The 27,836-nt window shown below is 44.4% G+C and overlaps 1 protein-coding gene across 3 annotated transcripts in view; it reads right to left on the reverse strand.

Moving 5' to 3' along the window:
- CRIM1 (cysteine rich transmembrane BMP regulator 1) overlaps window positions 1-27,836 on the reverse strand; it is a 209,689-nt gene that overhangs the window by 3,984 nt on the left and 177,869 nt on the right. For 2 of the 3 annotated variants that reach the window (XM_070379739.1, XM_070379738.1), the window contains 2 exons: window positions 10,265-10,459; window positions 2,429-2,548 (listed from right to left, as the gene is read on the reverse strand). In XM_070379739.1, the coding sequence (XP_070235840.1) occupies window positions 2,429-2,548; window positions 10,265-10,459 (315 nt within the window). The remainder of the gene's footprint in view (window positions 1-2,428; window positions 2,549-10,264; window positions 10,460-27,836) is intronic. The other variant, XM_070379740.1, reaches the window with a different exon arrangement.

Consider the following 27,836-nt stretch of genomic DNA (forward strand, 5'->3'; position numbering starts at 1 on the left):
ACCAGAATTTTTAAGGCTTATCTTAATTATACTGCAAATAGAGATCAGTGGCTTGGTTTTATTGCTTCCCAGTACTTTAAGGCTAAAACATGATTAAAACATGATTAAAGTCTAATGTGGATCCATAGAGCTCTTATGAAAGGGCAGAACTCTTAGGATGGATGTAAAAAAGGAAATATTAGGGTGAGAAGGTTTAATAACTGGGCAGGATGATACTGATTCTAGCTAGTCAAGAAAAGGTTCTTACGTAGACTTAAAAAATGACTTAAAAATATTTTGATTAATGCTAACCTTTATGGTCCTTCTAAGATTCTGAAACAGAAACATCAGCTTTCCTCCCTGCTTATTTATACTAGTAAACAGGAGGCGAGGACAAAGTACATGCTTCTACTTAGTGTAATAGGTAAGACTAATTAGTGCACTTGTAAAAACCAAGCCAGGATCAAAAGCTTGGTCTGTTGGTTGATATTTCAGTTTACTGAGCTCTAAGCAAAAATGCCTTACTTTTCATAAACAATAAAAATTCATTGGGCCTGTTAGATCATTTTCCTGTATAAGGGACATTTAATTTTGCTCTCATAGATGATGGGTCTTTTCATTCTTTTAAATCACCATTCTTGACAAAAGGTAAATATACAGCAATCAGGAGCACTCTGAAAATGTCCTTATTTTGTCTGAAGTAAACCACTGTAGTCAGGATCAGGTTAGTGAAAGATGCGGAACACATACAATCAAAAGGACCTGATTTTGAACTGTTTTGAAGACTCAGCTCATGAAGCGGCACAGTTTTGTGATGTTAATACTGTCTTTAATTTAAAACTCAGATTTTTATTAATATACTTCTGTGTGTTTGTGGGGGGATGGAAAGAAGAAACCCTTCTTTTAGCCACCACAGATGGTAATACTTTATAGGAGGTAGAAAAAAAGCAAACGTATTTATCAGCATGAAAAAAATGCAAAAAAGATAAACATCTATTGATGAATTCAGGGTGCAAATATATAATGAAGAATGAACTTTTAGCTTCCCACAATATAAACGATATTGGAAGTGTTTTTAGGAATATATGACATATAAGAAGATTATAAAGTAAATTGAGGCTTGGGGAAAGAAAAATGAAGTTTCAATTGAGCTCTGTTAAAAAAAAAAAAAATTAGTCTTTAAATTGTTTTACGGCCTAAAAGCAGGCCATAAAATTTAGCTTTAAGCTTTCTAGCAGTCAGAGCAAAAATGGAAACAAGCACCATCAATAAGATTCACACTATCTTTAAGATGAAAACAAAGCAGTTGCTTAGGAGAAGCACAGATTTCCTTGGTACCAACACATGCGATTTCTCCTAAGGGTCTTTATAGCACAACCACTATGTAACTCAGAGTCCTCAACATAATAATTAAGGGCTATTCTTGTGGCCAAAACTCAGCACCCAGAGCAGTATGTGGCACTGAGCAGGCACTAACTGACTGACTGTACACATAATGGGAAAGCGCCTTTCAGTCAGCAATTATATAAGGAGCCAAAACATGGGTCCAGGAATTTGGCTCTCTGGTCATCTGGCTGGATCCAAGCATAACACTTACACAACATCTAAAGTAAGCAATCATTACTCTCTCAAGCAATGAATTAATTTCTTCCAAAAGAAATAACAAAAACTGTCTTAACAATGATTTTGAAAATGTCCTTGGAGTAGACAGGAGGCAGTACTCAGTCATGGCTAAGAGCAAGCTTACTCTATTTTGATCAAGAGACCTACTTCTAGATAGAAGGTTAAGATTGACAGGAACTTGGCCGTGCTTTGCCACTTAGCTGCTGAGAGGCAGAATAACATCTCTATTGCACACAACTAAAAGCACAGAGCAAGAAAAAAAGAAGCATGGAAAAGCCTGATGAGTGGGAAAACCAACATTATCAGTAATAAACTGAACTCTCAGAGTGAAAATTGCCCAGAGGCAGAGGGCAATCTTAATGCATAAATGCTTGATACAGGGTCCACAGGGGCAGGTGAGTAATCTATTACTACTATGCTTACAAAGTTTATTCACATACATACATTTGAGAGATGGCTTAGAAATTCCAGATACCAAGCTTTTATGACCAGGAACATACTTCTTTCCATTATCACTAAGTCTCTGAGCATGTGGGGCCGGAAAAGAGGCATTTTATCTGCAGACTTACTTCATCATCCCAGGCTGTTAAATATGTTACAGCCAAGCAGGTCTTTCCTGGACTAGTTGTTTGAGATTACTTGGACATGTGATTTAATAGGTTACTCAAAAGAAGTTTTGAAAATTAAAAAAAAAAAAAGGAAATCATACACATGACAGATTTGAGAGAAGTGAAACGTGATGAGAGTACGAACTCAGCTTCCACTGTGCATTAACTGAGCACCTGCAGTGAAATAGACTCTGATATCCGCTGGCGTTGGCACTCACCTCTGGGGAGATGGATAATGTCGTTTTCACTGGGTGTGGGCCACAGGGGGACCTCCATGTCAATCTCCCGATGATTTGTCTTCTCAATGGGTATATTGGTTGGTTCTGGGACATACATTTCTAAAAAGAAGGGAAGATTTTTTTTTGTAAGAGATGATTAGAGGGGAGCGCCTTATTAACTTCTGTCTCCTCAACCCAGGTAGATGGTGCATTCAGTTCACTACAACACAATACAACATGTCCTGGGACACAGAAGATGCAGCTTCTGCACTGACAGCATTAATGCCCAAGAGTCACTGCCTTTGCAGGCGTGGGAAACATGTCTTACAGCCATTTAAAAGGGGGAGAAGAAGTTTACTCCTCCACCAAACTCAAAAGCTCTGCTTTTTCCTAACAAATGCTGCTGACTACAGATTTGTGCAAGCTGATGGGCACTGGCTGAAATGAAAGGATTTCTTTTACTTTCCATCAGCTAAATTATACTTTAATAACTGTTGCTCTTTAATCCATGAGTGTTGAATCATTTATATGAAATATGTCACAGGAAGTGAAAAAGTTAAAGCGCCTTCATTCTTTATTCATTTCCCCTTCACTCTGTTCCCCTCAAAAGGAATGGACGTCAGCAGACCTCATACGGTGCTGCCTGATTTAAGTCTTACATGTCTGCTCTGTTACTCCTGGAACCATGTAGACTGGAAACTGAACTTGAGTAAATATGCTTATATTATCTAACTCAATCATACAGACACTTTGATCAACAAGATACTACAACATGAAACAAAACTGAGAAGAATGATACATTTGTTAACCCCAAATATCAGGAATATATTCCTAACTTCATCTGGCTAACAATAATTAGCCAACTTTTTAAAGAAATAATTCTTAAGAACCTCTTTTTCCAACATATGACAACAGAAATCTGCATCAAACACTCTTCTTGGCCAAGTCCTGCCGTATTATTAACTGGTTTTTATAATAAGGTTACCCAACACTGGCGATACTCAATACTAATAAAACAGCCTTGTGCTGTGCTGTGCTTAGTTGCTCAGTCTTGTGTCTGAGTTTTTGTGAACCTATGGACTGTAGCCCGCCAGGCTCCTCTGTCGATGGGATTCTCCAGGCAAGAATACTGGAGTAGGTTGCCATGCTCTCCTCCAGGGGATCTTCCCGACCCAGGGATTGAACCCAGGTCTCTGGCATTGCAGGCAGATTCTTTACCATCTGAGCCGCCAGGGAAGCCCAATAAACAGCCTTATTTAGACCAAAATACATGAAATATGTTTTTATAAGTTAGAATATTTCTGCTTAGAGTGATCGATGGCTATCCCAAAGTTACTAGTCTTTCAAGAAGTGAACCTTAAAAAAGACAGATTTGAGAGAAGTGAAAAGTGACAGAGAAGAGAGTATGAACTCAGCTTCCACTGTGCATTAACTGCCCAAGGTTATGCATCCAGGAACGGCACAGCCAGGCTTCAAATGCAGTCCTGTGAATCCAAAGCCCAGGTCTTCCTACTGTCCCCAGGAATAAAGTCACTTTGGCTTTAACTTTCTCAGTTAAATTTCAAGACCTCCTCCAGTAGCTCAGTGGTAAAGAGTCTGCAGGCAATGCAGGAGCCACAGGAGCAATGGGTTTGATCCCTGGGTTGGGAAGATCCCCTGGAGGAGGGCACGGCAACTCACTCCACTGTTCTTGCCTAAAAAATCCCCTGGACGGAGGAGCATGGCAGGCTACAGTCTATGGGCTCACAAAGTGTCAGATACGATTGAAGCAACTTAGCATGCATGTACTCAGACATGACAAGAACTACTCACTCTTAAGAGTTTTGAAAGGTTCAACAACTCACTGAAATAAAAAAGAGAGTTTACTGAAAACATTTTCATTTACAGAAGCACGGGCCTGAGTATCAACTAGTGATTCCAAACTTTTCTATCATATCTGAGTCACCCGAGGCCTTATAAAACCTGCTCACAGGTCCTGATTTGGTAGGTCTGGGCTAGACCTGATTTGGTGGTTCTAGGCTGTATGTGGGGATGGTGTTTAGCTTGCCCACTGAGACATCTTGAAATACGATATGAATTTCCTGGAGGAATTTGGGAAGAAAGCCCCTTGACATTTACATGACATCTTTGCTATGGTGTCTTGAGCCCCTGCCCTGCCTGGTCCAACACACAGACTTGAGCTGGCTTAACACCCCAGGGGCTGCCTCAGAAGAAAGGGCTATCATGAGACTCACAGAAAACCTGTGAATGTCAGCAGCTAATGTCAGACTTTATTTTTCTGGGCTCCAAAATCACTGCAGATGGTAACTGCAGCCATGAAATTAAAAGACGCTTACTCCTTAGAAGAAAAGTTATGACCAACCTAGATAGCATATTCAAAAGCAGAGACACTACTTTGCCAACAAAGGTCCATCTAGTCAAGGCTATGGTTTTTCCTGTGGTCATGTATGGATGTGAGAGTTGGACTGTGAAGAAGGCTGAGCGCTGAAGAAGGATGCTTTTGAACTGTGGTGTTGGAGAAGACTCTTGAGAGTCCCATGGACTATAAGGGGATCCAACCAGTCCATTCTGGAGGAGATCAGCCCTGGGATTTCTTTGGAAAGAATGATGCTAAAGCTAAAACTGCATTACTTTGGCCACCTCATGCAAAGAGTTGACTCACTGAAAAGACTCTGATGCTGGGAGGGATTGGGGGCAGGAGGAGAAGGGGACGACAGAGGATGAGATGGCTGGATGGCATCACTGACTCGATGGATGTGAGTCTGAGTGAACTCCGGGAGTTGGTGCTGGATAGGGAGGCCTGGTGTGCTGCGATTCATGGGGTCGCAAAGAGTCGGACACGACTGAGCGACTGAACTGAACTGAACTGAAGTAGCAAAGACTTCTGCAGAGTCCCCCAGGGCTGGGGTCAGCTCAGAGCCTTCCTGGGTGACAGCAGCAGAGAGAAGCAACTTTGAAATTCCTGTGCCTCCTTCCTGCCTGGAGGTAGATTTCAGTGAAACCTTCCACACCACACAGGCTTGACAGTGTGCGTTCTCTTCCACCAGGTGCTTAGAAAGGCTCTACCTTGGATGGCTGGGAATGTTGGAAGGATCTGCCCAGGATGGAGGAGGACTGTTTTACTCTGTGGTTACTTAATCACCATCGTTCAACCAACATTTCATCAAAACTTCCTACGTGGCAGGCACTGGGCTAAGTCTGGGGCACATAGTCATGATCAAGACCAATTCTGCCCTCATGGGCCTCCCGTGATGAGTTCCATCTCCCCATTGGGCAGCTCACAGCCTGTCCTCTGGATCAACCTGCTCTGCTAAACTCAGTTCAGCTCTGATTAAAATCCACCCATACCACCTCCTCTATCACCAAATATTCAAAGCTCAGTTCAGAGCTCTTGGGTCTAAGGGGAGAGGGTCATTTCCTTTAATGTGAATTTAAGAGGGAAGCCACCTCTGAGCATTTTTGCCAAAAAGGATAAATCTTTCCAAAAAAAAATGCTTGGAGAAACAAAAACAAGTGTGGGTGCTGCTGTGTTTCTATGCTGAGACCGAGGCCTGCCACGGCCAGAAACTGCAACAACCCCAACTCTCAAACAGAACCCTTCTGACATTTACTGCAAGAGCCCTTTATAAAGCTGCTGGCCTTGTCGATGACAGAGGAGTGACACACACCTTCCCCTGGCCAGAGGCCCAGATCACGGCACTCAGTCACAATTAAGAATTACAACTGGGCTCCAGTTTGCTCTGAACTTCAGAGGAACCTAAGACAACTTAGTGGCGACATATTTTAAATTCAGATGCACCGACCTGGCCCATTGTAAGATTTACCTTCCTTAAAATGTCTGTTTCTGGAATATGGGGCAGGGTGCTTGGGACTTGCAAGGTGAGGACACCACTTTTGTGGCGATGGAACTCCAGGTTAACCCAGGTCCAGGACTCCCAGGTCTGCTAACGAGCTGCGTGGCTTTGGATCATTCGCTTAACTTTTCTGACCTTCAGTTTTCTATAAAATGGGACCAGCAAACCAGTTCACAAGTCTTTTACTCATGTCCAGAGGTGGCAAAAGGAAGAAATGCTTGGTAAGGGCAGGGCTGTTCAGAATGTCAGCTGATGTGTGCAGGGGGCAAAGCCAAGTAGCCTGAACCATCTGGGGGAGAAGCAGCCACCTGAAACTTCACAGAGAGACCACGAGAAATTGGGACAGGAGCCCAGGCTTCCTGGCAGGCCACACTTAGTCAAACGTGAAGCGGCAGAGCTCAACTGACTACAAAATGTGTGCAGATAAAATGGAAAAATGAGTCATCAATAATACATCAGAAGCAGAAAGGGGAGTTAACAGAAATTAAGTTCCAATCCAACAGTGCACGCTGACAGAGAAGTCACTGGAGAAACCTCCAGCTGTGAACAGATGCCAGTGAAACCTGCATTCCCTCTTCTATCACACTCGCAGTCGAGCAGACTGGACCTACCTCTATTCCTGCCACCATCACCTGAACTTGGGTCCTCCCATCACACACCTGGGGCGTCTATAAGGCAGGTCACAGCTGTCCTGGCCCGGGGTCTCTCCTGGCTTCAGCCCCTCCTGCAGATGCCGTGAGGCTCCCCAGAGCACCTCCATGATCTTGTGTCTCATCTGTTTAAAAAGGAGCCTCCCGAGAAGGATAAAGGACAAAATCTACCTCTATGTTTGAATATTGAAGCCCTAAGCATCTTGACTAAAGCTGTCTTCTCTGTCCTTACCTCCTGCTACTAGAACTCCCTATTCCAGGGGCATCTGGCCTCTGTCTCAGGGTCTTTGGTCAGGTGACTCTTTCACTCCAATGAAGAGAGCCCACCTGTCCTTCAAGGCCCAGCTCAGTCCTTCTTCAAGTGAAAGCCACCCAGACAGACCCCTCTACTCCACAGGAAAATCCTGTCTGTGAATTGAGCACCGTGGTCTGTAGCTGAGATGTGTCATGCTACAGACAGCATCATGGAGATGTTGTCTCCAATTCACCACCCACCCCTTCTTTCTGAAACCATCTAAGCAGACTTTGTTGCCACCACTGTAGGGAAATGGCTCGTCAAAATGACTTAAAAAGGGAAAGTGAAGTCGCTCAGTCACGTCTGACTCTTTGCGACCCCACAGACTAGCCTACCAGGCTCCTCTGTCCATGGGATTTTTCAGGCAATAGTACTGGAGTGGACTGCCATTTCCTTCTCCAGGGGGTCTTCCCAACCCAGGGCTTGAACCCTGGTCTCCCGCATTGTAGACAGACGCTTTACCGTCTGAGCCATGACTTGGGTGACGCTAAATGCACGATGGTCAGTCCCGACTTCTCACCTGATGTCACCCACCCCACTCCCCCACCCTTTCTCCAGGTGGCTCCCAGGTCACAGCTCTTGGTGTCTCCCCAGGGGGCAGGGGCTCCTTTTCTGTTTTCTATCCCTGACCTGCCCAGATCCCAAAAGTGGAGGGTTCTTGGGCTCAGTTCCAGACTCCCTTTTCTTCTCTATCTCCATTCACTTCTTGGGTGACCTCGTCCAGTCTCAAGGGTTAAAAACCTCCCATCTATGACAATGTTCAAGTTTATAGAAACATTTCCTGTCTCTCTCCTGAGCTCTAGATATTCACTGTCTATTCACTGCCTCCACTCAGGTGTCCAATGGAGATTTCAAACTAAAAAAATGCCCAAATAAAACTGATTTTACACCAGAGCTGCAACTCCATGTTTTAGTCAAAAACATTACAGTTGTTCATGGTGTCTCTCCTCTTCTTCTTACTCCTCACATCGTGTTCAAATCCTATGGAATCTACTCTTTTACTAGAATCAGAACCCAGCCACTTCTCCCACCTCACATCTACTCCCTGGTCTCGGCTTCCATTTCTGCAAGAAACATTCCATCATTGCTCCACTCAAAACCCTCCAGAGTTTCTATCTTACCTCAATAAAATTCTAAAATCGCTCATGAGATCTCATATTTTGGTGCGTGGTTACTTCTCTGCTTGCTTCTGGTTACCCTCCCTGCTCAAGGCGTCCCACCCAAACAGCCTCCCTGTCTCTCTCCGAGCATCCATGGCATATTCCCATCCACCGGGCTCTCATCCTGCTTATGTGCAGAGGTTCTCCCCTAACCCATGATTCCTGCCATCCTTCTGGGTCCCTTATAAATGTCCTCCAATCTGTGGGGGTTTCTGGATCATCCAAACACCCCGCCCCTTCTGCCCAGACCCCGGCCCACACCGGGCTGGCTGCAAGTCGCTCTGCGGCCCGTGGCCTCATCATGTGTCTGTTCCCTGTTTGCTGCCTGTGTCTCCCTAAGAAAACCTCAGTTCTGTATGGATGGGGACTTGTTGGATTCACTGTTTGTCTTCCCCAGGCCTCAAGCAGTGCTTACTTGAGCAGGCATGAAATGAATCTTGGTTCAATAAGTAAGATCAAGTTTTACCATTTAGATCATTAAAAGCATATTACTAGGAAAACTGGTATGAAACTCGGGAATCAGGTGAAACGTATTAGATAAAGCAACTTGGATGGGAAATACATTTCTCCTCATACTTCTCATGCAAAACACTTGCAGATTCTGTTTCTCCAATGTGCACATCTATCGATACAACATGGAAGCGACCTTCTGACCATTGGTCTACATCATAAACAAGGCCAAGGGAACTAAACCATGAAAAGCACCCAACGGAGGGATCTGAAAAGGGCTCAGTCTCCTGACCCTTTTTAAGTATCCCCTTCTTTTTAGGGGATAAATGGACATTTTTAGAATTGTCTTGCTTACACAGCACCTAAACAAAAGGCAAACCTGTGCTGAGCTCAATGAAACCCTTGAGATTTAACTGACTGTCCCATTTCACAAGTGCGCGGCACTGATGCCCTTCTAAGCTGCTGTGACCTCTAGCCCACTGTGCTGCACGGAGCCAGAGTCTCTAATGCAGTACTACAAGGAAACACAGAATCGGGGTGAAGATGCAGGGGCTCTCGCCTCGCTAAGGAGCTCCCTAGGCTCCTAGAGTGAACCCTCTCTTCGGTCTGTGTGGTCTGGACTGCCTGCGTGGTCTGTGTGTCCAGGGCTTTCGATCTGAAACACTGCCCAGAGACTGTCTTGACAAGGGCTCAGGCCCTGCGTTGCTGGGAAGAGGGGCAGAAAACAAAGGAGCTGTTTTGGCAGGAGACACGGGCAGGCAATCCAGAAGGCCTGGGGGAGGATCTGGGCAGCTGAGGGGGGCTTAGGTTTAAACTGGGAGGCGGATTACTGGGCTGATGTGAACGGTGGGATGTGGAAACAGATGTAGACAAGTGATCTGTGTGCGACAGCCAGCTGGGGGTGTGCCCTGTGGTTCCTGTCCTCGGTGGGAAGAGATGGAAAGTTCAGGGCAGACAGCCTGGGACTGCCGGAACGGATGCGCTAACGAGACTGGGCCAGGATCGCACTCTTTAAATGCAGCTCTTCCATTTTGGTTTTGGTAGACAGTCACCTTAGAAGAGCTGGCAAGTGTATCCCCTACTGTGTCTGATCATGGACCTTTGTCACTAGGCTCAGCCAACACTGCCCTCAAACTGTGCTGCTCGGATACGGCAGATGTCATTAATATGCACGAGGGTATAACCATCAGGCCTGCCACTGACATTTTAGAGAACGCCAATCAGAAGAACCAGAGCAATTCCGGCATGGAACCAAAATCAGGGGCTCACGTGGAGGTCACAGTCTCTCAAGCTACCCTCTATGTCTCTCTCTGGGCCAAAGGAATTAGTTTCATAGCGTTGGGTCCAGGAGGCTCTCAGTCTGCTCTAGTTTACTCTTAAAATCAACATCACAGGATGAAAAGTGGCAGGGTGGCAGCTTAAGATACCTGGACACATGGGGCAGCAGCTGCCTTCCATGTTGATGGGCTCGATGCAGGGCAGCGGCGGGCAGCTGACGGTGGAGCAGAGGGTCTGGCCCTGCAGGCAGTAGCAGTGCGTGCAGCTGTCAATGTCCCAGCGCTCCTCGTCAGCATAGGCCTTCCCGCTGAAGTGGCACACCACCTTCTTTGGGATTGTGTCCTCTAGGGAAAAAAGAGGACACACGGTGGAGTCACTCCATGTGACAAGCACAACTTTTCAACATAGTTGAGACGTAAAGGGGATAGCACCACGCAATCACGGCACGCTCTGGGAGGCCCAGCGCTGGGTGAAAGCTCCGCTTCCCCAGTCCCCTGGTTCAGCAGACTCGTTGGAACACTCATCTTGTGGCCCAAACCTGCTCAAGGGCCATCCAGGCTGACGCAGGGTGGTAATTACAGCAACCAGCCAGGAAACGTGCTCACTGGCCAAGAGTCACTGGACTGCCATCGCAAAACATACAAACTCAATCACTGTATGGCTGGACATGCCACGTGAAAAAACTAAAACACAAATAGGTAAGGAGACGTGTTCAGAGGTTTTGTTCCAGGTGGAAAGAGATTAAAAAGTCCAGCTGAGTATCCTTATAGAAACAACTTCCATCTCTAGTTACTCTCTGTAATGAGATGATGTAGGCAAGGGGAAGGAATGACGATGGCCTCTCCCAGGGAGCCGGCAGGTTTCCTGCGCTCTCCCGCAGGGAACTCGGACTGAGATAACCATTTCCTTCATTTTACAGGAATGCTGGATGCATTTCCCTCTCATCAACCAGGACATTCCTACTTCAAAAACAACCTTATTTCAATCTATTATTTCCAGCAAAGCATGGTTTGTGAAAACAATACATTTTTTAAGAGTCAGTTTTTGTATATAAGAATTTACACAAAATTGGCTCAGTCATGTCCAACTCTTTGCAACCCTATGGACTGTAGCCCACCAGGCTCCTCTGTCCACGGGGATTCTCCAGGCAATAATACTGGAGTGGGTTGCCATGCCTTTCTCCAGAGGATCTTCCCAACCCAGGGACTGAACCCAGGTCTCCTGCACTGCAGGCGGATTCTTGACCATCTAAGCCACCAGGGTGATGTAAGAATTTACAGTGTAACACATTCTGCTTTTTCCTCTGTCCTTCCCGGCTGTCCTTGTATCCTCCTTCCCCCAACCTTTTCCTTGAAAGTTCCTTTCTCTTTGATTCAACACCTTCTCCTGGTTTATCTGAACTTATTTCTAGTGGTCACATTCCCTCCAGAACTCCGAGTGGGGCCCAATGACCAGCAAAGCAGAGATGGGGTCAATCAATGGAGAGACACAGGATGGGGTGGGGCAGCCCCTCCCTGTCACTGGCCAGGCTGATAATGGGACGACTTATACTAACCTGGGGAAATTCTATGCTCAGCTTCTACTGGTAGCTCCACTCACCACTGCATGCATGCTAGGTCGCTTCAGCCATGCCCGATTCTGTGACGCTATGGACTGTAGTCCTCCACGCTCCTCAGTCCATGGGCTTCTCCAGGCAAGAATACTGGAGTGGGCTACCATATCCTCCTCCAGGGCATCTTCCTGACCCAGGGATCAAACCTATGTCTCTTACATCCCTGCACTGGCAGGCAGGTTCTTTACCACTAGTGCCACCTGGGAAGCCCATCACCACTGGTCACTAGTTAATGAAAAACTATAAAAGCATCCGGAAGGAAAGTTCCTTAGGAAAGAAGTGGGGTGGGGAGCTCACTTTCTCCCTGGAAGGCATGTAGGAAGGTCTGGCCAGAGCGGTGTTTGCTGCCCAGGCACAAAGGACAGAACTCACAATGCCTGAGGGCAAGGAGGGACATTTCTGTGCAGGGTACCAGGCCCACACCCTCTGCAGTCAAGTGTTCCCGGGCGGCTGGAATCGCTCTGTGAACAGCCAGCAGGAAGCTTCCCATGGAGCTCTTCCAGAGAAGGATTACAGGCAGAAATATGTCTTTGGAATCCATACCCTCTTCTTACCAATCCCTCAAGCATATGCCCCTGATGGATGGCACCAATAATGTCTCATGACTCTAATATTTTGTGTTGCCAAAGACAGAAGTTTCGGTCAATAATGGAGTGTTATAAGTAATCGTGGAAATGAGTCTGTCAAGTATTTAAATGCATAATCTCTCTGCTTCCCAATGCTTTTTCACTATTTCTGTCATTATTGTTGCCTGAGGTTCAGTAAGGGAGACAGTTAAGTTCTAGTTGTAAAAATTCCACAGCAATAAGAGAAGAGACTCTGTATGATTTCAATATCTTTAGACCATGAATTTTTTGTACCTTTGTTTTAATCCCTGGATATGTTCCAGTATCTCTAGTTCACAGTCTGTGGGAACTTGATTTTGTATCCTGCTATTGTGTGAAAAATAAAAGTTCTAGTTGTAAGCAGAAATTCTTTTTCAATATCTCTTTAAAAATGTATTTCACTGTATCTGGGAATATTCCATAGAAAGGGCTCTGGTCCATGGACCACTAAGCTTAAAAATTCATTTGGAGGCTTTCATATCAAACTCATCGCAGAAGTTTTCACTAATCTGAAATCCTTAGAGGAGGTGATTTTATTAAGATACCCAAAATGTACACAGCGAATGGCTGAGCAGAATCACTTAATGAGCTTAATCCAAGTAATATACTGACCTCGAGCCAACACCTGATCGAGGACATTAAATTCGCCATCAAATCTATAGAGTCTATTATGCAGAGGATTCTTTATGAAAGGAAGCATTCCTTCATAAAGCAATATTACTGATTACATTTTCCATACACCTTGCAACAGCTCACATGATGGACCAATATCACTGCATAAAATTTGAGTAATGCATTACAGTGCAAGAACCTTCGAGGAGAAGGTTACAATGCTCACCTCATCTCATCCATCACTTTATCTACTTTGTGTTTCTCCTCCTAGAGGTGTTTTGCTAGTTCTTTTCTTAGAGAAGAGGCAGAAGACAATGAGAAAGAGCCACAGAAAGGATGAGGAGTCATTTTAATAAAAGAAGTTCATATCAAGGCCAAGCACCGGTCTGTATTTTCTTAAGATCGAGGCAAAAACACCCATCACATCTTAAGACATTTAACTAATTAACGCTAATACAAGTCAGGTTAAAATTATCTATAATATTAAGATATTAAAATAGTAATTGTGTAAACATTATAAAGACATTCATTCGTTTATTCTACGAACATATATCATCAATGGGAAAAAAGACAGGACCTGGACCCTGAGCCAGAGGATTGAGCAAAAGTGGGGGAGAAAGGCTATGGTGACTGGGACTCCTCACCAGGTACCACGCAGCAGCCACTGTTTCATGAATTCAATGCGGAGCTGGAGAACACAACTCAGGGGGCAGAGCAACTAACTCTGCTGGGAGAACTGGGAGAGGCTTTGCCCAGGATTTGATGTTTTAGTTTTATTTGAGAGATGAGCAGAAGATGAAGAAGCTGGAAGGAAGGGTACTGAAAGCAGACAGTGGTGTGCCCAAGAGCCTGCCCCACTAGAAGGACAGTGAAAGGTGTCAGGGCTGCAGGCAGGACTGCTGCAGATGAAGCGGGGGTCAGATTGTAAAGGGCCACGAAGAATGATGACAGATTTAGATCCTTCCTGCATTGCAGGGGAGGGGCCTTAATCAGTTTTGTCTTCAAGAAGAGAACCCTAGAATATGACAGTTGCTGCTGCTGCTAAGTCGCTTCAGTCGTGTCCGACTCTGCGTGACCCCATAGACGGCAGCCCACCAGGCTCCGCCATCCCTGAGATTCTCCAGGCAAGAACACTGGAGTGGGTTGCCATTTCCTTCTCCAATGCATGAAAGTGAAACGTGAAAGTGAAGTCGCTCAGTCGTGTCCGACTCTTTGAGACCCCATGAACTACAGCCCACAGGCTCCTCCGCCCATGGGATTTGCCAGGCAAGAGTACTGGAGTGGGGTGCCATTGCCTTCTCCAGGAATATGACAGTACGGAAGCCTAAATGGGATTAGGAAGATGGGAACACTGTTGACAGGGATGTTCTACGGGCCTGGAGTGATGTGGAGACAGAGATGGTAATGCGGATACAGAGATGGTGAGAGGCAAAACGAGGTTTAGAGAGATTTCTAAGAAACAGTGGTCAGGATATGGATGGTGGGGGGACAGAGGCGTGAAGGATGACTCTGTTTCCTGAATGGGAAGTGATGCAGAAGTAATTCCAATGTATGAGTCACTTTCCTGCTTTAAGAAATAAACAGCTTGTGAGCCTGTCAAGGACCTCGTCAAGCCTTATCAAACCAGATATTCCAGTGGGTCAATCAGCGGTGCAGCGGTTAACCTTCAAACTCTCTGCTTTTCTGTATGAACGCAACCATGAAGCTGCCTCTAGGGCAGAACTGATTTGGGGCTCAACAAGTAAAAGTGGTGCCGACAAAGGTCAAGGCTATGGTTTTTCCAGTGGTCATGTATGGATGTGAGAGTTGGACAGTGAAGAAACCTGAGCACCAAAGAATTGATGCTTGTGAACTGTGGTGTTGGAGAAGACTCTTGAGAGTCCCTTGGACTGCAAGGAGATCCAACCAGTCCATCCTAAAGGAAATCAGTCCTGAATAGTCATTGGAAGGACTAATGCTGAAGCTGAAGTCCCAATATTTTGGCCACCTGATGCAAAGGGCTGGCTCATTAGAAAAGACCCTGATGCTGGGAAAGACTGAAGGCAGGAGGAGAAGGTGACCACAGAGGATGAGATGGTTGGATGGCATCACTGACTCGATGGACATGAGTTTGAACAAACTCCTGGAGTTGGTAATGGACAGGGAAGCCTGGCGTGTTGCAGTCCATGGGGTCACAAACAGTCAGACATGACTGAGCGACTGCCTGACCTGAAGTAAAAGGGGGCACGTTTTAGTCCCCGGTGGTGAAGATGTGGGGTAACAGGCAAAGCTGGCAGTACCCCTCATGTATCTTTGCAAACCTTAAACGTCCTTGATCAAATAATTCTATTTTCAGTCAGCTGTCCCAAAGAAATAATCAGAAAAGACCTCAAATGGGTTGTTTACATAGACGTCCATCACAATATTATTTATAATAGCAAGAAATTAGGGGTGAAAAAAAAACCTGTGTCCAACAACCTGGGACTACTGAAATGACTCATGGTGCAACCAGATATGAAAGAATACTGTGCAGCTATTAAAGTGCATCATGTGTAGTATAAGCTCAATCACAAAAAGAAAAATATAGAATTGTCTAGAAAGAAAGAAAAATGTTAACAGTAAGTAACCGTTAGAACCAAGGATGAATTTTTCTTTTTTTTTTCCTGCAATGATTATGAGTTACTCTTGATAAAGGCAAAAATATTAAACTATCTCAAACAGACATGTCCATGCATTACCCACCTGCCCCCTCATCCCCAACACCGCCTCTCCCACCCCGACACACACACACACACACACACACACACACACACACACTGAAGGAAAGAGCTTAGTCTAAGCCTGCTTCTAAAGAATATGGTCATATGTGTGGTGCTTTCTGAAGGCTGCTGACCCACTCTGAGGAATTTCAATGGACTGCAAGAAAAGAAATGAAACCATGGAAGACATGCCAGAGATCAAATGCTCAGCTGCAGCATAACTTGGTGTCTCTGTAACTACTCAATCAGTAACTTACTGTATGATATCACTGTCCCAAGGAGTATTCATAAAATGATAAAAGCAGAGAAACTACTCTGGCTGTTTTGGAAGGCAATGGGTTGAATGAATGAAGAATTTTGACTACATATTAGATGAAACTAAACTTTCTCATTTGATTTTGTTACAAAAATAAGTCTTTTTCTAAATTCAAGGAAGATGAAGAGTTCACAGCAGCAATATGACGACAACGAAACAGTGAAAGCCATTGATTGGGACCCAACACGCTGAAGCTGCAGCAGGCTCTATGCACAGGTGCTAAGGCAGAGTCAGGCTGGTGGAGCCCCAAGAGTTTCAGGGGTCATAATGAAGCTCTTCCCCTCCAGGGAGGGGGCTGACTACCATGGACCCAATATCCAGTTGCTTCTACCAATTTATCTCTATTCCATTCAAGTTCTCAGCACATTGTCTTGGAAACATCTCACCTTCAACTTCAGTTCATTTTCAACAGAATTAACTTTGACTTGAGGTCAGGAAGCTCTCTTATTAGGTTCAAACAATGGGTGTAGGCGAGGGGTGGGCAGATGCCAGTCAACTGCTGGTGGAAAGCAGGAGCTGAGAATGCATCTCTCACTGGGGCTTCCCAGATGGTGTAGTGGTAAAGAATCCACCTGCCAATGCAGGAGACCCTGGTTCGATCCCTGGGTTGGGAAGATCCCCTAGAGAAGGAAATGGCAACCCACTCCAGTACTTTTGCCTGGAAAATTCCATGGACAGAGAAGCTGTCGGGTGAGTCCAGGGAATCACAGAGTAGGACACAACGGAGTGACTGAGCACGCACACATGGATCCAAAAAAGATCTTTTAGAGGAACCTGATTGCAGGAACGAGATGTCTCAAGGCTTGCCCAGAAGTCTAAAACCAGTGTTTGGGCTTGTGTGCAGAACTCAGCTGGGCCACACAGCAAGATCTAAGATCCATATGCCCAGCACTCTCACAGCTGATCTCCTTACAGACTGCAAGTCCGAGGATGCAAATGGCAGAGATAAGACAGAGGGTTTTGAAAGGAGGATTTAGGGCCAAGCACTGAAGAAGAGAACTGCTGAGCATCTGTGGTACCCAGGCACTGTACTCAATAGCCCCTAAGGTTCAGCAACAGGAAGGAATCTAATGTAATCAAGCGGCAGGCAGTGGAGCCTGAATCTACTCCTGCCTCCATCTGACTGCAAAGCAAACCTCTTTCCCTGCCCTGCCTACATGCATGTTCAGTCGTGTCCGACTCTGTGACGCCATGGACTGTAGCCACTAGGCTCCTCTGATCATGAGATTTTGCAGGCAAGAAGGCTGGCGTGGGTTGCCATTTCCTCCTCCAGGGGATCTTCCCAACCCAGGGGTTGAACCCACGTCTCCTGGGTCTCCTGCATTGGCATGCAGGTTCTTTACCATTGAGCCGCCTGGGAGCTCTACCTAACAGCTCCCTCTCTTACCCTCCCAGGAACACACAGAGTCCTCTTCCTGCGGTCTTGACTATGCCTGGGCCTCTCTGAACAGTGGACGGCTTTTGGGCTTTCCAGCTTTTTCAGGTGGAGGTCAAGCTGAATCCAATGTGCTGACCTGGGGTGAGCCATGGTTAGCAGTGGACAGTTTACATCAGGGCCGGCCGGCTTGAGGATGCAAACTTCAGTCCAGGACAAGCCCCGTTTTCTTTTTTCAAAAGAAAAAAGTTCCCCCTGATGCTTGCAGCGGGTGGTTTTCTGTGATATCCTCAAATCTGATCAGTTCAAGTACAAAATCAATATATTTCATAATAGTACTGTTTGTTTCTTCAAATATACTTTAAAACAAAGCTACATTTAGGATGTGGGTTGGTCACCACTCTGTGGAATTTTCATGTGAAATAAATGAGGACTCCTGTTTTTGAAAAAAGCCTTGACTAATTTTTTCCAGGGTGGCTGCTATGTGGCCCAGATTAGACTAGCTTAGATTTTAGTTAATTAGATTTTGGTTAATGAGGCTTTATAGAAGCATCTTTTCTTTAGACCAAATTTCATCTGAAAAGCCAATGATCTAAACAGAGGCCTGAAAATATGTTGTGAATTTCAGTGTCACTGATGGATCCCGGTGCTATTTCTTTTTTTTTTAAATTGAAGTATAGCTGATTTATAATGTTGTGTCAATCTCAGCCGTACAGCAAAGTGACGAAGTTTTACATATACATACATTCATTTTAAAAAATAGTTTTTTCCATTATGATTTATCCCAGGAGATTGGATTTAATTCCCTGTGTTACACAGTAGGAGCTTGTTGTTTATCCATTCTAAATGTAATAGTCTGCATCTACCAACTGCAAATTCTAGTCCAACACCCCCCCACACCCCACCCCCCCAGCCCCTGCCCTCTTGGGAACCACAGGTCTGAGCTCTATGTCCGTGAGCCTGTTTCTGTTTCATAGATAGGTTCGTTTGTGTCAGAGTTTAGATACTACAAAGAAGTAATATCATAAACTTGTCTTTTTCCATCTGACTTCATTTAGTATGAGAATCTCTAGATCCATCCATGTTGCTGCAAATGCCCTTATTTCTCACATGCTCACTTCTTTTCTTGGATGGATCACGTTCTCCCACAGCACCTTTGGGTCAATTTGAGAAAAGCTCTGTCAATAAATTTTAGAAACGACGTGATTTACAGGGAGATATGGTGGCTAATTTACCCGATTTGAGGTTATAAATAATCAAGTCATTGTAGTTTTTTGGGGAAAACAACACAGCCTAATTGAAAGTCCACATCAAAGCATTTTAAGTTTTAAGACTGAAGAGGGATATAGAAATAGAGACATGGGACCTATCCAACTAAAAGCATCGAATGGTTTATATCTGGTTATCGAGTGGGTTGTGCCAGTTCATTCTGTTGTATTCATGACTCCAAATAGCTGCTTATGCTGACAGTCACATTAGGTTTATTCTTCCATACCTAAGAATAATCATAACCTCCACTCACTGACCGCCTACTCTGTCCTGGGCATGGCGCTAACCAAGCTTTTTGTTTGTTTGGCTGTGCTGCAAGGCTTGTGGGGATCCTAGTTCCCTAATTCGCCAGGAACTGAACCCAGGCCCTTGGCAGTGAGAGTACAGAGTCCTAACCACTGGACCACCAGGGAATTCCCTAATGGAGCATTTTTTACGAGTCAATTTCACATGCTTTCCACAACCCAATGGAACAGGGTATGTTGGAATTCCACAGAAAACCGAGGCACAGAAAAAATAAGTAACTTGTGCAGGATGCATGACTAGGAAGTGGCAGGGCCAGAAGGGGAACCACACACACCTCCATAGCTGCATACCGTCTGCCTGCCGTGTCCCCAGTGGGATAACCCTCAGGGGGGCATGTTCCTGGGCAGGGATCTGGGCCACACAAATAAAAGTGGCTACTGCTCATGACTCTGGAGAATGGGCACATGCTTCTTGCCCCAACATCTGATGAGGCTGGAAGAGGTCTTTATAACTTCCCTGATGGCTCAGCAGGTAAAGAATTCGCCTGCAATGCAGGAGACATAGGTTCGATACCTAGATTGGGAAACTCCCCTGGAGGAGGAAATGCTGGAAATGGCAACCTCTTCCAGCATTCTTGTCTGGAAAATCCCATGGACAAAGGAGCCTGGAGGGCTACAGTCCATGGGGTCACAAAGAGTTGACTGAGCATGTACATATGTCTTTGCCTTCAAAGGCAGATTACCCTTCAACCTACTGTATCAGACATCGGCACAGTCCTGACAAGATTGGAGATACAGTGGCTACTGAGGACTCGTGGTTCTTTTCAGGATAGTTCCTATTTAACACTCCTCTCTCTCTCAAGGAAGAGGATTAGAGAAGAATGTTCCAAGGAAAGCGTGAGGTATGACACTAGTATAATAAGGCTTATTTTTAAAACAAACACATTAGGAGCTATATACTCAAACAAACGTGATGCCCTTCTAAAACAGTCATTGTCAAAAGCTACAAACATACTCCAGCAGTACTGCCCTCGCTCCATATGGCTTTGGAATTTTTCTTCTGCAAGGACATCCAGAGTCAAATTTTGAAACAAGCAAGGAAGACTGTTACTATTTTATGGCCACTCCTTGGTTGAGGTCAGCTTTGGTATTTGGTTCCTTAGGTCTGTCTGGCCTCTGCCTTATCCACCAGATTGGTTTGAAATGACTTTTAGCCTCTATCAGAAAGAAAGGTCCCTCCCTGCTAGAGGATGGAGGCTAATTCTGCATCAGTATCAGCACTGTGAGTCGCAGGGTGGGTGTTTAACTCACGGCACGATCAGACATACATCTTAAATTTTTTGATTCAAACAGAAGCAACATTATCTTGCATTCTGACTACAATAAAAGATATGTGATCTCTTTCAGTGATAGAGTTTGGAAAATTCGGTGTGGTTTTTCTTTTTTTCCCCTTTTTCTTGATTCTGGTTATATGAAAAGAGAGGAGGAAGAAGTGATAAGATTTTGAAATGTGAACTCCTTTTGAACCGACCGCTCCCACCGCCTGAACCTTGCTGTTTCACTTCTTTTTAAGATAAGAAAAAAGGCTTCCCAGGCCATTAAAAGCTGGATTTTGCTTCTCCTCTTGAGCTATTTTACTAATTACACCATAAAGCTAATTAACAGCTGGGGAGAAACCTAGATACTAAAATTGGGTCCTTTTCCTCCTCTCTAAAAGTCCAATTTAGTCTCTCAGGAGCCACTGGCGCAGCATCAGGTACTGCTCTGAATCTGACCATGGTGAAAAGAAAGGAGTTTCAGACTCCCTACTGCCTTTCCTCTGGCAAAGGTTCTAAAAAGTAAAATCTGCTAGAAACTGTATGACAGTTGGACTTTTCCATTTCTGCCAGGAGATAACTTCCCTACATAGGTGGTTCAGGTTCTAAATCTGGTTGTGGTAGGTCATGAAGTCAGAGTCTCAGTGTGGGAGTAACTTCCTGGGAGGAAGTTGGGCGGCTTTAGAAATGGCATCAGTTCTTTCAAATCTCCAGCGTACTATTTAGAGACCTGAAAAGTAATTTACTCTGGGATCCTCGTGGCCAAGAAGCTAAATGCAGCTCTTGCTTCTGGAGCAAGAAGTCCCATCAGAAGCATCCAGCCCAGCGGAGCAGTGGGTGCCCGTGCTCCCCACACCTCACTGTGGAGGGCGCCATGCTAGACACCGGGGACGGGGACACAGCGCACACGGCCGGGAGGCGGGGGCGGGGCGTTTCTGCCCTCCGGGAGATTCCTGGATCCCAGGGATCTTAGCAGCTTTATGTGATTTCAGGTCCAAACACATGTGCCAAATGACTTGGAGAAAACTGTGCCAACTCCAGGCCCTGCTAATAATAATACACTTCAAACTGATTTCTTAAGATTAAGGTTCGAGGAATTTAAAGAAAACTTTAGTGCAATCATTTAGGTAGGTGGAGAAAGGTACCGGTTACACTGTGGGTCATGTAAGACGAGAAGTGAGAGTGGAAAAGTCGGCAAGCATTTCCACTGACATGGCTGAGTTAGGGGAGCACAGAGGAGGTGGAAACTGCTGGCTAACTTTTACAAAGCGCCGAGAACCTACTATGACTTTACATTTCACTCTCCCTTAGCTGACAGGACACTGTGATCCCTGCCCTGTGATATACTCTGCATTTTTATATCCCAAGCTGGGCACACTCTATGATGGAGAATCAGTGGAATGCAGGTGCCTCCTGTTGGAGAAACTAGCTTTTTTTTTCTTTTACATAAAGTGGAGATAAACAGAAATCATAACGAAAAAGGAACCTGAGCAAAATGAGCAGGTCACTAAGGAGTGGAGAGATCTGTAGGCACAGAAGATGAAGACTGGTTTTGAGCATGCTGGTCTGCTGGAGCTCCAAAGACTGACAAGGAGCACAGAAGCGGAACTCAATCAAGTCTTACTGAAAGCAGGTGCAAGCAGCCTAGACAATTTCAGTGAGGCAGAGATCTAACACAGTTACTCCATCAGCAAGTGATAAAGCTTTTGGCTAAAAATGCAAAAATAAAACTTACTGATTAATCTCAAAAACTGAGTACTTTAGCTTGTAACTTTTAGCTTCTAACAAAATACTTGCTCTTAATTCACTTACATAGAAAGAAAAAACTGAGACAACTGGTCACAGCACTGCCATGTAGGCTGACTCTTACCTCTATATACTGTGGTTTTTTTTTTTTTGGTGGAGGATGGGGGGCAGAGAAGGGTTATGGCAAGGAGAATGGTGGCTTGTACTTAAAGGTCCCGATCTCTATAATGTCTTCACTGCTGGAAAGACAGATCTGCTCCTGGTTTTAGGACTTTTCCTGAAAGGCCCATTTTCTGCTTTTATTTTATTTCTTGGGATGAGAGTCCAGGTCTCTTTATAAAGGCCAAAAGAGGCTTTCAGGTTTCTTCAACATATTGGAAAGAATAGGTGCTGACATAGGGTTCCAAGTTAACAGAGAAATTATAAATTTTCCTGAGTTCCTACCAAACTGATAAACGCAGCGATCTCTGATTCCTGCTGCATGCAAAGAGGAGGGACTTTCTCAGCGATAGAACTTATTCATCCTTGTATAAGCATGTTATGGGTTGATTAAACACTTCTTGGATAGAAGTTCAAGGAAACATTCCATTTCGAACTTTAAAGAATATAAAGATTGACTCTTCTCTAGATTAAGAAAACTCTGAAGTAGAAGCCAGTGGGCTTCCCAGGGTGGCCAGTTTCTGCACCAGAGGAGTTTCTGTACTTACAGGAGGTGCTTCATCCCATTAGAGCCTGAGCTTGGTCAGTCTGCAGACTGACTTCAGGTCTGATTGCATTTTGTCACTGAAATATAATCCTGTTAAAGGGGGTCCTCACCCCTCATTAGAGGGTGCACAATCAGGGCTGGCCCCTGGGCAAAAATCAGAGGCAAAAGGCACCTACTAATATTCTGCAAAGACCAGTGCTAGTCTCCCTTCCGTGCAACAGACATCTTTAAAATAAGAACACAGAGCCGAAGCTGAGATAAAGACATGCCACTCAGAAGTTTCCCCCAAGTTAACCAGAACAACTTGAATTTCTATTTACACAGCCAGGGGCCTGGAAAGGATACAGAAGTGAGAGGGGAAAGCTGCCTATGGGATAAGCAAGATGAGATGCTTCCTAGGGTGGAGGGCACGATCTAAACAAACTGAAATCAAACCCTGTTTATTTTTGTCACGACAACTTTAGACCAGTTCCAAAGTTAGTATAGTGCATGACAACCGAATGTTACCCGTCTTACACCCTCCAAACAATACACAGAAAAGCATCCCGCTTTCCTTTTGCTCAAATCACTCGGCACTGTCTGTGACCACCGGGGTTGCAGAGCAGGGGCCCCAGGGAGCTAGAGCTCTGAAGAACATGCAGGAAGCACTTGGGTGCCTCCCCTGATAGTAAACACAACATCTTTTGTTTCCAGTAATCACAGCGGATCCTGTACAAGTCCATGGACGCCTCACATGGGACTAGCCTCTCAATGCAAACAGAAAAATAAAGGAGCTCCCTCTCTCTCCTGTGTGATGTCCAGAGGCATGGAAGTTAAGTGAAGCTCTGAGGCCTGGGGGCCAGGCACTGCTACCACCCAGCTGCAAAACAGACCTTCAGGTAGCACGCTGCTTCCACTGGGGTCATGATAAGGTGACTGAGGGCATCATGGGCTATTTATTTAAGCTAGAAGTGTGCAGGATGAAGTATATCACCAAAGTGTTTTCTCAGATACTTGCGTCCTTCAGAAATTCATCACTGGGATGCGATATCCAGTTTCTTTTGCAGAAAGGTGGGTGCTGTATTTAGAGTGAGATATGAAGAGTCCCTGTGGTGTCTGTCACCTAGGTCAGGTGTACCACGTGTTCAAAGAGCTGTAACTCTGAGCCAATATATATTCATATCCTATTTACCATTTTAAGGAGCTTTCACATACTGGGCATCCCTGGTGACTCAAATGGTAAAGAATCTGCCTGCAATGCAGAAGATCTGAGTTTGATCCCTGGGTCGGGAAGATCCCCTAGGGAAGGGAATGGCTAACCACTCCAGTATTCTTGTCTGGAGAATTCCATGGACAGAGGAGCCTGGCAGGTTACAGTCCATGGGGTCACAAAGAGATGGACACAACTGAGCAACAAACAGACTTCACATATGTATGGACTTTTCATAAATATGGTGGCTCAGACAATAAAGAATCTGCCTGCAATGCAGGAGACCCAGGTTCGATTCTTGGATGGGGAAGATTCCCTGGGGAAGGGAATGGCTACCCACACCATTATTCTTGCCTGGAAAATCCTATGGACAGAGGAGACGGATGGGGTATAGTCCATGGGGTCAGAAAGAAGCCAGACACAATAGAGTGACTAAGCATGCATGCACATATGTGTATCACTTAATTTTCACAGAACTTTAGTGAAGTATAGAACAATATTATTATTCTCATCTTACAGATGAGAAAACTGAGCAACAGTTGTCTTATCACCAAGACCTATAGGTAGAATGTGCCAGAGATGGGGTCGTAACACCTTGGCTTTAAAGTACATTCTCTTCCCAACACACAGCAGTTTTTAATTTTAGCAAAACATATTGGAGAAATAGCTGTGAAAGTGTTCCAATGAAGATGCTAATATTATAGCATGATGGGTTAAAAATGCACAACATTTAGTCCTATGGATTGTATATCTTAGGGACGCCATATTAACTATTTCCCGTTTGATTCTCGGGCTGAGTTAAATACACAATAATCAACAGATGTTCCGAAGAGATAGTATTTATATTTATCTCTAAAAGATACCTAAACAAACAAACATAAATCTAGGCAAAAACGAATGTAGTATGATAGACTGATATAAAGCACAGTCATTACCAAGTTGTAAGTCTTGGTAAGTCTCCTTACCAAGGAGAAATATTATTAATCATTTGCTAGTTAAGATCACTGTGGAGAGGAAATATAATGACACCAGTACAACTGAGTGCCAAGACAGCTGGACTCCACTTGAAATCTCCAACTCAAATGTTAACATAAGACATATAAAAACATAAAAGTAGCTAATCTCTAATCAGACAGATGTTTTGATATAACCCACAAGAAAACCACTTTTTCATGTACCATCTATACTAGAACTCATTTTCACAGATCCTTAAAGATATGAGATACTTAAAGACACTTAAAAGATACTGATGACTTGAAGACATGTAATCAGAATATAATTTTGTTCACATCAAATTATGAAATAAATATGCGTGTGTGTAGACAAACACACAAAAGAAAAAGATGTAGTGACTCAGGGATTTCCAGCCAACAAACTTGGCTCTAAATATCTGACCTCAGATATTTTATAAAATAACATACAGCTACAAATAAATAAAAATGCTTGCCAATACTACATTTCAAGACAATTCAGCAAGTCCTGTACATACAGAAGAGTTCCATTCAGAGAGCAAATTCTAAGTCTAATTTGTTCATAAGTCCAGCAAAGTTAGCCTAGGTACCCAACTAACACAATCGGCTAAATAGTCTTCCCTGATGGCTCAGCAGGTAAAGAATCCATATGCAATGCAGGAGACACAGGAGACTTGGGTTTGATCCCTGGATCGGGAAGATTCTCTGAAGAAGGAAATGGCAACCCACTTCATTATTCTTGCCTGGGAAATCCCTTAGACAAAGGAGTCTAGTGGGTTACAGTCCATGTGGTGGCAAAAGAGTCAGACACGACTGAGCAACTAAGCATGCATATAGTACTATAGTGTAATGGGTTTATAATGCTTTTTACACAAATAATACATAAAAAACAGACACAAAGAAACAGAGATAACATTTTAATCTTATAGTACACTACCCTGGCAAGTACAGTACAGTGCCAGCTACATCACTGCTGCTTTTGTGCTTGTCTTTGGACATCCTGGGCTACAAATAAATACACTGTACTTCTGTACTCTGTACAGTCCTATACAGTAAAGTACACAAGAACACAGCCACTTGTAGAGGACACATGAATGTGACAATGTATGCCAGACATGCTAACTGACGTGACTGAACCCGTGAGTGCATGTTTTCATCTTTGAAAGTTTGCAGCTTAAAGGTTCATATGCTGGGGACTTACTGCATTCTATGCACTGAGTCATACTTATGACTTGGCCCACACAAGATTTGCTTATTCAGCTCCTCATCTGGTGGGGGGGTCAGGGGGGACACCTGAACACCTACATTTCCAAAGTCATCAGGTATGCTGCAGCAGCAATATGGGCTTGAAGACCCCAAAGACTAAATGAAGAGAGACCTTTATGATCAATGTAGTGCCCTTTCTTTATATTTTATAATATTACAGATAATATCTATAGTAATAGATATCATCAATCTTATAATGTTTTATATTACATAATGCAAATATAGTAGTTGGGAATATAACACTCGGGAATGACTGCGCTCTTGGACATGGTGCAGACCTGCTGGGTTGCTGACAGAAGACGCCAGTTTGGCCCTTGGCAGAAGCATCACCGACACAGACATCAGAGCAATGGTAATGTGTCAGGACAAGCGTCCCCTCAGGCACAGGAAGTGCTGGTGGTACACCACCTGCTGCCCTTTAGCAGTGATGGGATAAAGATATCACTGAAGCACTGAAATAATTTTTTTCTTCAGGAAGGTTCCAAAAAGGCACATAGCATGTAGTCAGTGATAAGGCCCCAGATGCTACCTTGCAAGTCTGACATGAAGAAGGCATCTGCTCTTTCTAAGGAACCATGTGTCAAATCTGCCATCACACATTAAAATTCCTACCAGGCCTTTTATCCCCACCTGAGCTACATTCAAGTCATCTCTTGATTCTCATTCTCCGTTCTTTAACCATCATGACAGTCAAAAAGCCTATGAGAATAAAATCTAAGTTTGTACGTATTTGTGTAGGAAGCTAGAATAGAAAAAATTCAAGAATCTGAAGATGTTCCACTAAAATGATTGGGTAATTACTACTTAGCTTCTTTCCAGTACAAAGATGAATTCCTTAATGATGGGTATTATAAGTAATTAGACAAAGCTGTTCACTTTTCAAAATTAATCATCAATCCTTTTAATTATGTCTGTATTACACATTCTGTTAAATTAGTACACATAATATGAGGCCTTCACACATTAGAGAGAAGCATTATCATTGCACTTTACTGACTTGATAATTTATCTGAAAGGAACACCAAACATTTGTAATAATACTACGTTTAGCAGGATCACCCTTTTCAGTTCTCTTGTGGTAAGAAAAAAAGGCTACTTTACAAGATGAAAGCAAGAACACTTTTCTTCAGAGATTTTATCACTAAAAAAAGAAGTCAGATCAAAGGCAGGTATCCGGTTTTTTAGAAATCTGTATTTGATTGATTTGGAAGAAAATGCACCCAGGGAGGTGATCTGCAGTCATGGTGAGGTCAGCGCCGTAGGCTTGGCGGAGGTACACGTGACCCTGGGACCAGACTGCCTGGGTTAACAAGGAGCTGGGTTCACAGTGAGAAAGCCTGGAACAGGAGACAATGAAAGCACTGGTCCTTGGAGCCTGCTGAGAAGCCATTGGGAGCTTTATGCCATGCAGAATGATGGCATGCCCACTCTTCCCCTTTGCTCAGTGATGTGGATGGGGATGAAGACTTTGCCGGTGCGGCACAGCTGACAACTGCTCACAGGCATGCTACGGCTGCCTAGGCTTGGTGCCCTTACAGAGGGACCATGCTGATGGGAAGCTGACAAGAGAAGAAGTCTGGAGAGGTGAAGGGAGCAAACTGGAGGGTCAGAAAATCCTCAAATCGTAGTCATGAACTGAATCTGACTTCATGTGCTTGAGTATTAGCTGGGAGACAGAATGAAGCCCAATCTGAAAGGCTAATTGCAAGAAAGTATGACGCACACAGCGGAGAAGGCAACGGCACCCCACTCCAG

This window comes from Bos mutus, chromosome 11 (genome assembly GCF_027580195.1).
Source record: "Bos mutus isolate GX-2022 chromosome 11, NWIPB_WYAK_1.1, whole genome shotgun sequence".
NCBI lineage: Eukaryota > Metazoa > Chordata > Mammalia > Artiodactyla > Bovidae > Bos > Bos mutus.